This window comes from Serinus canaria, chromosome 4, assembly GCF_022539315.1.
Source record: "Serinus canaria isolate serCan28SL12 chromosome 4, serCan2020, whole genome shotgun sequence".
Taxonomy (NCBI): domain Eukaryota; kingdom Metazoa; phylum Chordata; class Aves; order Passeriformes; family Fringillidae; genus Serinus; species Serinus canaria.
The window spans coordinates 31,240,707-31,255,876 of NC_066317.1; the positions used below are offsets into that span (position 1 = coordinate 31,240,707).

The window sequence follows — 15,170 nt, forward strand, 5'->3', positions numbered from 1 at the left end:
GTTTTTAGGATGCTGTTGATGTAAGGCAGGACTATAAGGGATGATTTAAACTCTGTGTGCACACCTGTACAGACACAAATAGAGAATTTCTGAAAGTCACACATGAATGTCAGCATTTTAAGCACAATAACATGGTGCTTCAATTGACAATGTCTGCTTACTCCAAAGCAGCCTTGATGGTAATGGGCTCCATTTGAGACCTTGTTGTTTTGCTTATCTTATAATGTAGTTGTGGATGTTGGTAAAAATTAGGCAATTAAAAAAAAAGCCAAGGTGGGAGGCTAATGAAATTTAGTGTTTGATATTGCAGTTTTGAGTAAATGTCACTTGGACTACAAAGAAAAGCTCTGCAGGTTGTTTCAAAATTTATTTGAGATACTAGTACTGTAAGAGATGCTTCTGTGCTGATATATGTTAATAATTTTAGTTGGCTTTGCACAGTTGCTGCTGCACTGTGCTCCAGAATTTAGGGAGCACTGTAGCACTTCCTAAAGACTCCTTGATGAAAAGAAGAGAAATGATCCTTTTGTCTTTCCCTTCCTATGGTGACAGTGAGCACACACTAGTAAGCTTTTTCCCAAAGTAGTTAATAATTGAGTTGTTCATAGAAGTTGGAATCTTGCTCTGTGTGACAGAATACAAACTCTGGAGGTATTAGGAATGCATGATGGCATGATAGCACATACAGTTTTGTAAACTTGTGTCAGAGTAAAATATTTTCATTAATTTTCTTTGACTACCATCTGAGGAAAAGTGCAAAGTAAAGTAGCAAGCAAAGGTTGGGGTGTTGCAGCAACACTCACCTCTCTTGTGTTGCCATGGCATGAGAACATTTGTACTTGCAAAACTCACAAAGTAATAAAGCTGTTGGATTAGTAGTCATGTTAGTATAGAATTAAAAAATTATAGTTATGATAAAATCATAGTATTTGAAGCTTTTGCAACCTTAGTCATATATAAAGGGAAATGCATGTCATTAAAAAACATTTTATCTAGTTACTGTACTGTTTCTCCATTAGCCAGAAAATTAGGAAGACCCACCTATATATATAATATATATATATAATATATATAATTTCATATAATGCAAATATGAAACCTTTTTACTTTTTGTATTGGTCTGAGGAGTATTATCTACAGACTTCCAAGATTTTTTAAGCAATCTTTCTTTTGAAATTCACCTTTGAAAATAACATCATCCCCATTTTCAATCAAAATTAATTGCCTTGTAGATTTCCAACTTTAAAAAAAATAATTTGTAACGTTGTTTTAAATGCTCAATATTGTGCAATTAGCAAGCTAAGACTTGTGATTATGGCAATATGCATTTTTCTTTATATTAAAAAAAATGCTACAATCAGAATATTTGGAAAAACAAGCTTTAGCAAGGGCTTTGATGTCCACTTGTGTGTCATTTGTCATATTACAATTCTTTGTGTTGTTTTTCTTGTTTGAGGTGAAGCAGAAGTGTGCAGCTTCCATTGTCAGTCAAGGAAAATAGTGGAAACTTCCACCCACTTTTCTCCTGAACTATTCCTTGATGTTCTAAAGCAAAGATAATCCTTTGCTTAAAACTCCAAGGGTGGCATTGACGTGGCTGCAGCTGTCAGACTTCAAACAAAATTTCCATTTAATTGCTTGTGAATAGTCATGCCTCTCTTTAAATTTTCATCAAATTTCATTCAATTAATATGGTATTTTATGGAGGCAGGGCTCAGTTTTTGCATCTATGCACAGGAGCTCCCTAAATATTTGTATCTTAAAAAAAAAAAAAATTCTTTGGAAGTTACACAGTACTTAGGTGTTTACTAAGAAGCTACCAATAAGAACATCTAAAATATTTTTATGTTAGTCATGTTGGATTTTGTCTTTTTTCTTCCTCTGTTGGTAAGTCTGCTTCTGAACATTAAGTATATCAAACAACGGGCTCGCTTCAGGTTTTTCTGCTTGGATGAGTGACATGGATCTGGGAAGAATTTTCTGGGTCACTGCCATTACACACTTGTGCAGCACACTCATAACTTTGCCTCGCTTCAGTTTGAAAGCCTTCTCTACCACGGCTCCTGTGGAGTCTGCCTTGGAGAATCTCTGTGGTTCATTAGATAGCAGCCTTCTTTCAGCTTCCTGCTCATTAGGCTTTACACCTGCATTGCCTGTTACTGAAAATATATTTTTCCTCCTTTCTATTTCTGCATAGTGATCTTTCTCTCAGTGTGGGCTGGAAAAGCTCTGCTCTTCCTGCACTTTGTCAAGTATTAGCTTTTCTTCTCATAATCCTGATTAGTTTTTTTCTGACTCTATGGATGTGTATGGCTTTAAGCCATCTTTATTTAAAACACACAGCTGGGAATGTGTGCAAAATTTCCAAATAAGGTCTCTGCTGGGGTTGTGGAGAAGAGCCCAGAACTGTATTTCTGGAGGGTGCATGCTGTGATCATATTGGGTTCTCCTTCTGCTGCATCACCTGAGCAATTCAGTCACCTTCTGATCAGCTGATACATGGAAACTTTTCCACAGTCATTTCTGACAGGGAATTTCCCAGGCTGTTGGGTTTTGTTTGAAAGTGCTTGATTTCACATCTCTTCCTGCTGCTCATCTCTTGTTATCAGCAGTGTCTTTTTGCACAGTGCTGCCAACAGTTTTTTTCCTCCACCTGGAAAGTGGGGAGATCTAAGATATTTCGTATATCCATCTTTTACATCTCATCTTTAAGAAAATAACTGAAGTAGCCCTTAATTTACTTTTCTTTATTCTAGAATCAGTTCACCTATCTTTTCCTCTTGTAAGTTGGCTCAGTGCAGTAAAATTCAGTGATGTTGTTCAATATTGAAGTGCAGTAGTTCAGGTTGAATGGCTTCAGTTCAAAACTTTGCTATCACTTCATGACTGTTTAGAAAACTTGGCTAAGCTTTGTTAGAGTGGCTAGAGGGCTGTAATTTTGAGCTATTCTGTGATCAGGTATAAAAAACCCCACCACCAACATACGGTGTGGTGTAAGAACAGCCTATTGATGGGGAGGCTTCAACACTTGGAACTGTAGGTCTTTGCTTTAACCATTTAAGATGTGCTCAGGATATATGTTTTCACCTTTGGGCTAAACTCTTTACTTTTCTGTTGTGGTTTTCAATTCTGAGCAGTGCTTTAAAGCTGAAAAAAGTCTGGGTTCAGGTGCCATCATTTTTACCCCTGATAGTGTAATTGCTTTTTAGCATCCTCCATGTCCACTTGTGACACTGCTCTGTAAGTAATCCAAAATGAGTCTGCATATGAGATATACGCAAGTGTTCTATTATTTATTTAAAATATTCTGCAGGATTTGAAGCATCTTCCTTGAAAATGTTTGAATTAACATTTCCTGTAAACATATGTGCCCACATAAAGTGTTCTTGAACTTTTTTTGCTTTTATTTCCCTAGGCATGAATCTTTTGTCTGGTTTCCTGTGGAAACAAAGTTTGTGACCAGGCTCTCTGTTCCTTCCTCTCCCACAGTTACTTGTAATAGGCCAAAGAGTTCAAAATTTAACCTTACAAGCCTCCAAAAGCCCTGAAAGTGGGCCATTTAGTTTCCAACCCAGCAGTGGTTCTCAGTGTATTAAGCACCCAAACAGCCACAAAAGGAAGTATTTAGAAATACTTGCTGTGGGAACAGCATCAACTGGAACATGCATTTTCTTAGTATGAAAATCAGTTATTCCCAAGAGAGATCTCTGCAGAGCCAAGCTTTATTATTTTCTCGTCCATGTATATTAAATAATGGGGAGCCTTTACAGAAGTTCAGTGATTGAACTCAGTTTTCCACTCTCTTTCCCTAGAGATATTTCAGAAGTCAATTGAAATGCCTCAGAACAGCCTTTCCTTCAACTTAAAAAGCAGTCATCAGTGAGTGCCTGTCCCTGCTTGTTGGTTTTCATTATGTGGGTTTCCACAAGATGAATTCCCTTCCCAATTTTATTCAGTGTTAGTGGGAAGCTGTTAGTTTGTGGGAGGCTGTGGCTGTGCAGGCTCTGTCAGGACACTTAAATGTAAGATCTTGGTGGGACAGCAGGATGCAACCAAGAGTGATAGGCTGTGTCCCTATGGGATAGGGACCCTTATAATATAGGGATAAATGCAGACCTAATGCACTGAAACAGAGATTCTGCTACTCACAGTAGTTCAAAGAGACTGAGAATAGGATTGGATCTAAATCTGATCACTTCAGGAAATAAAGCAATCAAAATAATGTAAAATACCAGACACTTAACAGAAAAAACCAAACCAAAACAAAGCAAACAAACAAAAAACTCAAATGAAAAGAAAAAAGGAGATTTTGAAATTTGAAAATCCTACTTAACTCCCTTCTGGAAGGTTTCACTTCTATTGCACTGTGTGGAGCAAAAATTATGAGACCATGTAGAAACATGTGGTTAAGGATGTCAAAGAGTTCTTGGTACTTAAATGTATATGCACAGTCAGAATAGTTGTAGAACAGTCTATATAGCTTGATGCCTGTGGCAGAACTGCTATAACTCGAAATCCATGTTTTAAAAGTAAAATTATCCTGTGAATTATCCTTTGTTGACCAGTGAAGAAGCTACACTTTAATCAGATATTTTTTGAGACAGGCTTCTGAGTAAATGCTGAATAAAAGTATTTTGATCTTGCATGTTTATACTGTTCATTGTAAATATGTTATAGTTGTTTGAGTTCAGATTTTCTGAAATCTAAGGAAAACTTTGGAAAATCCTTTAAGGTTATTTAGTTTAGTTTAGCATGACTCAGCTCAAATCCATCCTGCTGGTTTTGGGGTTCACTGGTGCTGTGAACACCTGTAAAAAACAGTTTTTCTTTTTTTCACCCCCCAGCTTCATTTGAGCTGTTGCCAATAAGCTGACATTTGTGTTTCCTGAAGGAATAGTGTTTATGCCAGGTTTTCTGAAGAGGTCACTTTTGAATATTAAATGCTGCATTGAATCTTTGATTCAGATACTTCCAAAAGGAAGAACCGATGCTGACACATTCGGACGTACAACAGGGAAGGTGGTTAAATTAAATAGGAATGGATGTGTTCCAGTGATGCATTTCTTACTTTTCCTTTAAAAAGAGTTACTTCTGAGAGGTTTTTCTTCATTCCCCAGACACCCATTTAAATTTTACCACCCCTGTCTGTCTGCAGAAGTCAATAATCCTTCAAGCGAAGGATTGGATGCATGAAGTGTTCATGGGATTAGCTGCTGGGAGCTATGAGATGTGCAGTAAGTGGCAGTCAGTGTGTGTTTTGTAAGGGAAGCAGAATGAAGTTCCTGTGCATTCACTCTCTCTCTCTCTCCCTGAGACCAGCAGCTCCCATTGCTTGAACCTCTGAATAGTTTTTTTTGGGAGGCTAGCTATAGCAAAATATCAGTGGAGGAAAGAATTAAGAGCTTGGGAAAGGTCCTTATAATACTTTTCCTTATTTTTGTCTTTGGTTTGGTTTGTTTTTTTGTTAAAGGTGTTCTGCTGTGGGCTTTCTATGCAAACTGCTTAACAGCAATAGTATCTACATGCAATATTTTCAGAACACAGGTTGTGTCCTGTGCTGGATTCTAGATGAAGAACAGTTTTAAGATTAGGTGTCTATGAAGTTTCACAGTTTCACAGAAGGATGTCAATTCAAGGAAACTCTGGAGATTGAAAATACACGAGGTATTGTTGTGTAAAGTGAATGATTGTACAGAAGGCATAAGTCAGGAGGTTTTTATTTGAGTCTTGCAGAAGTTTTCGTAGAAAATATAAAGAAGCTTCTCAATCTTTTCTACCCCTAGGTACAAGGAAATCCTGCTTCCCTGGGAATTTCATCCTAATTTTAATTGTATATAGCTTACACTTTTAGTTTAAATTTAACTCTGCATGGACATGTCAGCTTGCATCAGGTCTGTAGACAGAATCGATAGAAATTACCTTATTATTCTGTAATTACTTACATTTACTGCTGTGTTTAAAATCACTCAGCCATAAAAATGCTTTCCTTGATGTCTCTCTTGGTTAGTGAAAGAATTCTGTTGAAATAGCACGTTGATGAATGCCCAGCATTATTACAAATATTTCTTCCTTATCTTATTAAATACCACAGATGTGGGCATAGCATAAAAATACAAAATACAACAGACATACAAACACTTAATATAAAAATGTTTATATAAAATATTGAAATTAAGTGTTCCTAATTTTATAGGATACTGAAGAATAATGCCTTTGTGATCTGCACTTTTGTAGTGCAATAAAAATTTCAGGATTTCTATCTTGGGTGGGAAAAAAAATAATGAGGAAGACTAAGGCACAGTATTGCTTTTTTTGCCTGATGTTGTTCTCTCTTCATGAAAAAAATCCAGAATCCCAAAATAAGTTCATTGTAGGTTTGTGGGACTAAGTGTGTCATCTGTAAAAGGAATAAAAAACCTTAAAAAAATTATTATGGTGGCTTTTATTGTATAGCAGCTTTTATTATTTTATTAGTAAAGAGCTGCTGTAGAATAAGTGTTCAGATGCAGGTGTTTGGAGGTTGAACAATCAGTGCTCTTTTGTGTTTCTTTATTTTCAGAAAGTGGAAATAGAGGCTTTAGAGGTGATAGTTTGTGTTGTTTTATGTCTGCTTGCTCAGTCTGTCTCAGTGGCAGTTATTTACATATAAAATCATTCATTGGGAATTGCATAACAGAGTGTTACACCTTTGCTCTCTTTAATCCCATCTTTTTTGCAAATGTGCTTCAGTCACTTTGCAGGCTTTATAAATCTTTCATAAAGTGCTGAGCAGCCTTCAGTAGAAGACTTTGTTTATATGCTTTGTCTGCCTTAAAATGAGTGGTATATTGAAGCTTTCTAACTAGAATTCGTCTGGTAATTTAAAATGACATTCTTGTGTTTGTCTTTCACATTGTTGCATTTAAAAAAATAAAATTCCAAATTAAAAAAAAAAACAAAACAAAACCTCAAAATAAAAAAAAAAGGGAATATTATTTAAAGAAAGAAAATGTTTTTGATGTAATTTCACTTATTCTCATACATTTTAATGCTGTATCCAAGGATTTTCATTTTCTGTCCAATAAATATTTTCAAAATTTATTTAATATACTTTTTAAATACTGTATTTGTAGGTAAGTCCAGCAATTCCTTGAGTAGAAGATGCCTTTTGTTATAATGAAAGGCATGCTGTAGGGTGGGAGAAAATAATTATGTTCTTAAAATAGGAGGAACATATTCAGAGCAAAGTAATTGTTAGTTTTGCATGCATAACACCATGACTCACTTTGAGGGTGGAAGTAATAAAATGATGCTTTTAAGATGGGAAGATGTGATAGGATTTATGGTATTGTGCAGTTCTAAATGGATATATATCTTTGCCCTTAAGATCACTTAAACAATTATGTGAAACTTTCTTTTGGTTTAGGGTTTTCAAGAAGTAAAAATTGGGAGTTCCCAGATGTATTGTTTTAACTCTGGCTTCTCTCCACGTGTGCAATCTGTATAAATGGGTACTTATGTATACTTGTGTATTAAGAGCTACATTATAAATATAAAATAATGTTTTCACCTCTGTCAAATTAAGACTAGGGCTTAGATTATAACTGTTTTATCAGGTCATGTTTTATGCTAGAAACTTTTGTCCCTGTTACACATGATTAGGGCTATGCATATATCACCTCAATGTTTGTCACTTACAAAGGTTGTGCTTGAGACTAGGACCTTTTTAATGATTATTTATTATTTAAACTAGTGTATATATATTGTGTTTTGAAACTATATTTACTTAAGAACAAATCATGCATTAATTTTTCTAAATTACCTTGCTATGTTTTTACTGTGTATGCCAGTTCCTTCTGATAGTGTGATTAAAAATGCTCAGTAATGAAGTTAAGAAATATTGTAGGTGTTGGCTTCAGCAAAGCTGCACTTAAGTGTGGTGTTTGTGTAAATATACAAGCTGCTTATTACTTTGAATGACTTCTTAAAACTAGCCATCATTTAATGAAAATGTAAAACAAGATAAAAGTGAGAATTCAGTTCTGACACCATTTGTGGTGGTGTCAGTGTGTGACAGGTGATGTTTCTGAGGCAGGGGTAGGTCCTTAGGCTTTCTCATCCTCTTTATGGTCTGGTGGATATAGCATGTGCTAGATCTAGCCATGTAAATGTAACAAGGAAACTTTTATTTTTTACTGTTATACTAAATAGTAAAGTCAGTACTAAACTGTAGAATGGAACAATAGCTTAATGCAAGCACAGAGGGCTTAATAATTTAATAATAAAGTGATACTCAGTAGCACAGCAAACATAGCTATTGTCATGAACTTAACTGCCTGGAGATGGTTCCTAGGATTTTTTTTCACTGAGGTATAATAGCATGGTTTCATGATGTTCTCTACTCCTGTTCCACTGCAAGTGAGAAATTGTATGTAAGTGTTCTGGTTTGGGGTAGACCAGCTTTTTGCTGCTAGTTGAATGTTGCATTTTGTCCTTGTTCTGCTTACCTGAAAAACATTCAGCAAAGGTTATGCTCGAAGAGTAAAGGGTTTGGCTGGTACTGGGTTTGTGTGGCTGGGTTTTGATAGTGTGGGGCCTCAGGGCTGGGTTCTTTGAGGAGCTGCCAGAAGCTCCCCCCATGTCTGATGGAGCCAATTCCAGCTGGTGCCAAGACTGACCTGCCACTGGCCAAGGCTGAACTCAGCAGTGATGGTGGCAGCACCTCTGGGATAACACAGATAAGAAAGGGGGAGGGAGGGGCAGGGGTAGCAAAAACTGCAATTGCAGCCCCAGAAGAGAGTGAGAATGTGACAGGAACCCTGCAGACACCAAGGTCAGAGCAGAAGGAGGGGTGGGAGGTGCTCTGGGTGCCCCAGCAGAGATTTACCCAGCCTGTGGTGCAGATCATGGTGAGACAGCTGTACCTCTGCAGCCTGTGTTGATCCACAGGGAAGTAGAATTCCACCTACAGCCTTTGGAGGACACCCACATCAGAGCAGGTGGATGCCTGTGGAAAGCCCATGCTGGAGTAGGCTTCTGGTGGGATTTGTGACCTCGTGGAGAGAGGAGCCCATGCTGAACAGGTTTACTGGAAGGACTTGTGACCCCAGAGGGGACCCACACCAGAGCAATTTGTGAGGAACTGCAGCCCATGGGAAGTTTGGAGGTGCCTCCTTTGGAAGGAGAAAAATGTGAGAGTCCTCCATCTGAGGAGGGAGGAGCAGTAGAAACAATGGGAGATGAGCTGAGCACAGCCCCCATTCCTTGCCCCTCCACAGCACTGCAAGGGAAGAGACAGAGAATTTGTGAGTTAAGTTGAACTTTGGAAGAAAGGAGAGGTAGGAGGAAGTCATTAAGATTTGGGTTTATTTCTCATTATCCTATTGATAACAAATTCAGTTCATTTGTCCCCAAATTGGGTCTGTTTTGCCCATGACAGTGAGTGATCTCTCTTTGCCCTTAACCATGAGCCTTTCATTGTATTTGCTCTCCCCTGTCCAGCTGAGGGAAGTGACAGAGTGGCTTTGGTGGGTATCTGGTGTCAAGCCCACCAGACTTAAGCAGTTGTGGCTTTTCATTGTCATCAGTACTTTACTTTTTTCCCCATTGTGTACAATGCACATATGAAGTGTTTTAAGCAGCAATGCTGACTAAAATAGAAATGCATGTGTTTCTCACACAGATTTTTTCATTGAGTTTATGGTTTAAGTGTTTCAACTTATTCAATTTTTGTATTTTATTTTTTTCTTCATACAGTCACTCACCTTAACTTTGGGGGTAGGGCAGTCCAAGTGGATGCTGCTCTCGGGCATGTAGCACAGAGATGTAGTGTTCTGCAAAGATATGAGCATGTGCTTTCTGCTTGTAAATAGTCCCATTTGATTAGGATCAAAGTCACTAGTTAGGTTGCCTAAAGAAAAATGCCTGCTTCTGATCTTCTGTCACCACTTGGCAAGTCCAGCTCAGGCAGCGTGGCTTTGACTTGAGGAGTTACTCTGAAACCAGTAATCACCAAGCATTCAGCTGATTGTCTACAGCCAAAAAGATTCAGAAGGCTTGCTTTTATTTGCAGTGTATTCCATCAGTTATTGTGGAATCCTCTGCCTCTTCCTTTTGCCTTCTGTGCAGTAGTGACACATAAATCCTTGCTGTTCATTTAAAACATTGAGTGCAATCATTATATTAAACATAGCTCGATTAACTTTTTAACATACTAACTGGATTTGCTTTGATGAAAGGTTCTTTAAATTTTTTAATGCATTGATAAAAAAATAAATGCTGTTGTTAACGACATAGAGGTATTTGCAGGGCACTATAAAATTGAACATGTTTGACTGGGTGCCACAGTGTGTTCATATGGAGTTAATATTTATTTGGGATTGCAATAGTTAGTACTCTGTAAAAGGTAAAACCTTCAAAATATATCTGTGTAAGTTATCATAAAATGTGTGAATCTTAGACAATTTGTGCTTGTATTTTAAAATAATGGGTAGGATTTCTACTTGGAAATAAACGTGAGCTGCTTCAATTATGAGAGACTGTACTTTGAGAAGTAGTCAGCAACACATTGCAAAAGCTGTGCCAGTGTATTTCCTTTGCATTCTACCTATGGAATATGTACTTGGAGAATGGCTCAAAAATTATTTAAAAAATTGTATAGTGGCCTGAATATCAGTATATATGGTTCCATTATGTGTTAAATCAAACTTACAGATTTAAAAAAAGCAGCAAAGACAACAGATACTCTAATGCAGTCCCTAATGCTGTATTTTCCCTTTCTGATGCTTCAATAACAGTAGTGAGCCTAACTAGGTTTTTCTGGAGGCAGTATTCATGGCTGTGTGTATTAGAGTATTGCTTTTCTTAATTGCCTTTTCTTTGTTGATGAAGATCAAATCTTGCTCTGGGCTTACTGTAGCTTTTTGGGATTATTAGTATTTGGTTGCTGGTTTTAGCTGTTCTTTCCAGTAAGATACTAGCAAAGAATTATTTAAAATGAAGCCATTTTTGCTATCACTGGTGCAGCCATTCTGTGATAATGAAGAAATCCTTTTCAGATATGTTAGAATAGGAAATGCCAGTCAGTTGAAATAAGACTAAGGTTTGCAGTTTTCTGTAATTTCACTTCAAATCCTAAAGCCACGGTTCTTTCAGGGCAAGTTCCATAAACAGAACTAAACATGGCAAACAGCAGTAAAATCATTCAGTGTCTTTAACTGTATAGAGCTAATAATTTTTTCTAGCATGTTCTCTTGTGGCTTTTTTCCCTAACCCTTTCTACTGATTGGCTTATTCTCTCTTAATGCTGAATGAGGTCTTATTTTCATTTCCATCCAGGGACAGCAAGCACCAAGGTAGCATTCATAATTGACATGGATGAACACACTGCATGTGACATTTTTCATACAAACACAACTCCTTAGAGATGAGAGTATCTGCCTTGTCTGAGTTGAAACAAAATTAATGAACAAAGCTTTTTGGTTTTAATTATTGAAGAATTTATTGCACACCAAAATTGATACATTAACATACTTTTATTAACTAGCTGTGGGATGCAGGCTTCTTGGGGAGAAGAGTAATTTGCCCCTGAAATAGCATTTAAATCTTTCTAGAGACAGAAAATATTTTACTTAGTCAAAGTTCTCTTTCTGCAGTCTGGAAGTGTTTACAGTTCTTAAAGATTTTCATGGGAGCTGTGGGCATAAAGCAATAGTAGAAATATATATCACAAATCTTGGTGAATGATTGTTAAGTGATCAAATACACTGTCTCAGTTCATTCTTCAGCACTGCATGTGAGCAAACTAATTTCAAGATTATAGCTCTTTGTAATTGTGTCAGTCTTCCCACATTTCCTATTTGCTGTCATATTATTTGGCTCAAAGTATAATGGATAGCTCAGTGACTTGGATTTTCTTTGTCTCTAATATACTTTGTCAACTTGAGAAACAAGAGTTTACCAAATCCAGAGCAGTGCTGGTTGATTTTTTAAAGTATGTGCCCTCACTCCCTTGTTAATTCCCATCCTGCAGGAAACCATTGATTTTGGAAGTAGCACAATATTCATATACATATTAATTCTATCCAAACCCCACAGCAAGCTACTGAAGAGTTTTGGCATATTGCTCCACTAATGTTTGTCCTCAGATACCTGTTTTTCTTGAATCTCTTCCATCTGCAACAATTTGGTGGTATTTTGCTGACCTCTGCACGAGTTAAAAAAAGCTGCATAACTCTAAATTTTTATGCTGCATTCTCAAGCCCCAATGGTTTTCTTAAATAGTTGGTACTGGCAGAGAGTAAAGTGTGACATATATGATTTGAATTAATTTTGCTGTCTATCTCCCTCAGATTGTAATGATGCTTTTTCTGCTCCACCTATAGCTTCCTGCAGATTTCACAAAGCTGCACCTTACTGACAGTCTCCACCCACAGGTGACCCACGTTTCATCTAGTCACTCAGGATGTAGCATCACTAGTGATTCAGGAAGCAGCAGCCTTTCTGATATCTACCAGGTAAGACTGGAAGGGATGCTGATGGGAGGTGCAGTTGCCAGCAGTTTTACACTTGATAGCTGAATGTCCTTGCTATTGTCTCTTGTCAGTTGTGAGTACTTGAAGAAGTACTCAATAGACTTCAAAAAAACCATTTTTGTTTGAATTGTAATGATTTCAGGCTTCAGATGTGTTTGGTTCATAATGTAGAAAGTATTCAGTGGTGAAAAGAAACAAAAATGGAGTGGGCAGCCTGTGCTTGAGGAGCATATTTCTATTTCCCCACCCTGTAGAAAGGTGATGCCAACCTCTTAGCAGTGCTTCCTCTCCTGGCCATCCTCAGAAAGGTGGGCAGGTTGAACTGGTGATGCTTTTTCAAGTTATACTTCTGAGGTGGCTTCTTCTTGTAAAGCTCTGTGCTAGTCACAGCTTGAGTTTAGAGAGACTCTGAAACTGATCCAGTGTTTAAATAGAAATTGGAAAAAAGTCTAAAGTGAAATAAAACGAGGGGTTATTTTTCACTTGATGTTTATGGTTCTTGCAGTGTCGGAGGAGGAGCTGTCCTGATGGGGAAGTGTACCAATTTGTTACTCTGAAAGGAAGGAATCAAATCCAATTAAAATAGATTTCTGTCAAAATAATCATAAAGTAGTGAGACCACTTCAACATGAAGTACTGGTAACTAGAAGAGGAATAGTGGTTTTTTTTGAGATGCTTCTGAAATTGCAAATGTAGTCATTTAAATATCAGGAAAAGCATATCTATAAATACATGAAAGTTCAGCTGTGGTCATAGTTGAAGAATATAGTCTCTTTCAGGTGAATAAGCTTATAGGCTTCTTTTTGTGAAAGAAAATAGGCTATAAAAAGATTACAGTTCAATTTAGACGGTAATTACAATAATGCAAAGGTTTATTTTTGCAAAACTATCAAATTAGCTGAACACTTAAGGCATAGCATATGTCAGTCAAGTATATTTGTCAGAATTTCTTCTGAAGACAGGATTACTTTGAGACATGATTTAGGTTTATGTTGTGAGAGTGAAGAAGTAGAATCAATTTTGTTCTTCTAGTCTTCTACCAATTTTCATTCCTTTCATTACAGAGATTTCCAGTCTAACAGAAAAATACCAAGTACCTCTAGAGGCACAGCTGTAGGTGGCATGTAGTTACAGTCATACAGTTATTCCTGAGATAAGTTGGAAGTAAATTTTTTGCAGGCTTTCAGCAAAACGTTCTTAACTGTGAAAAAGATAATTGAATTTCTGTGCAATTAAAAAAAACCCCAAAACCCAACCAAAGAACATAAAAGAACTAAAGAAACCTCAGAAAAATACTTCTCTATGTAGTTGCCAACCTGTTCTATGACTCCTGCTGGTTTCATTTGCAGTGTTGGAATCAACATACTGGTTGGTGTTTGGAGAGAGTTAATGATAAACTGAAGTATTTATACAGACAAAATTTACTCTTTAAGTATTCTTTTAAACTGAATTTACAAACATAATGCATAATCCATTCTTAAAAATATTATCTGGTTTCTTCAATTAATCTGCAATTCATACCACATTTAAAGGTGACTTGGCACAGTTGTATCGAGAACTGTGTAATTGCACAATGTCAAAGTATAACCTATGACCATATCTACATCCTGAAATATGACCATGTACTGTAGAATGCAACCTCATCTTTTTGTCTTAATACATATACTTGAAGAATTGTTTATTAATGAAATGGTAAATTCAGGTGTGGAAACTGATAAGATTCTTAAATTCTTGAATTTAACTTAATGGTACAGAGAATTATTTGCCTTGATTTCTCAAACTCTGATAAATCATTAATTTCTGGCCTCAGTTTCAGTCATAAAGAAATGTAATGTAGCAGTGTTAGGCTAGGTTAAAGTACTGCCAAAAAAAACTCCCCCGAACCAAAACAAAATAAAATGGATGTAATTTGACTCCTCGAGGGCCAAGTTAATGATTAAAGAGAAATATTTTTTTTTAAACCAAGAGAGGGAATCAGTCATTCTCAATTGTTTGCCTTGCAATCGTCTCCCAAGTGTTTTTTCAAAAACAGTAAACCATAACCAAGTCATCAACATGTTATTTTTTTTCCTTCAAATTTGATAAGTCTTAGGTAAAGCTCATGATCATTATCCCTTTGATTCTTATTTTCTGTATATAATGGCATTTTTCTTTTGAGTGGGGTGGACTTGTGTTCATTATGGCTAAGTAGAAAACAATGATTTAGAAAGATCATCATCTTGTCTTGCAGTTGATAGGAAAAAATTGTTTTAAAAATTATATTGTTATTTAGATCATTACTGCTGAAACCTGAGGTAATATGTTATGTTTTGCATCCTGTAAGTATTAGTTCTGCAGCCTTAAGAGCAGCTGCTTCCAGTGAAAATATGTTCATGGCCTTTTAAGATTTTTTTAAATAAATCATGAAGCTGAATCTTCAGATGCTTTCAGCATTGAACTGAGAATACTTCCTTTTAAATATTAATGCAATATCTAAATTTGTTTGTCAAATGTTGCACATGAAAGAACTTCTTTTAGGATAAGAAATGCCAAAAAAATCAACCTTTGTGTTTACCCCACCCATGTTTCAAAAACATATCAGGTGCCAATTAGTAAGGTCCTTAAATACTGTTATTTTTATTTTAGGAAATAAGTTCAAGTGATGAATTCTGTAGGGTG

General features: G+C 36.5%; 1 protein-coding gene across 6 annotated transcripts in view; it reads left to right on the forward strand.

The window, feature by feature from the left end:
• Positions 1-15,170, forward strand: part of RAPGEF2 (Rap guanine nucleotide exchange factor 2) — a 181,921-nt gene that overhangs the window by 123,030 nt on the left and 43,721 nt on the right. For 5 of the 6 annotated variants that reach the window (XM_030238869.2, XM_050973636.1, XM_050973635.1 and 2 more), the window contains one exon: positions 12,363-12,494. The exons of the other annotated variant lie outside the window; for it this stretch is intronic. In XM_030238869.2, the coding sequence (XP_030094729.2) occupies positions 12,363-12,494 (132 nt within the window). The remainder of the gene's footprint in view (positions 1-12,362; positions 12,495-15,170) is intronic. 6 annotated transcript variants of the gene reach the window in all.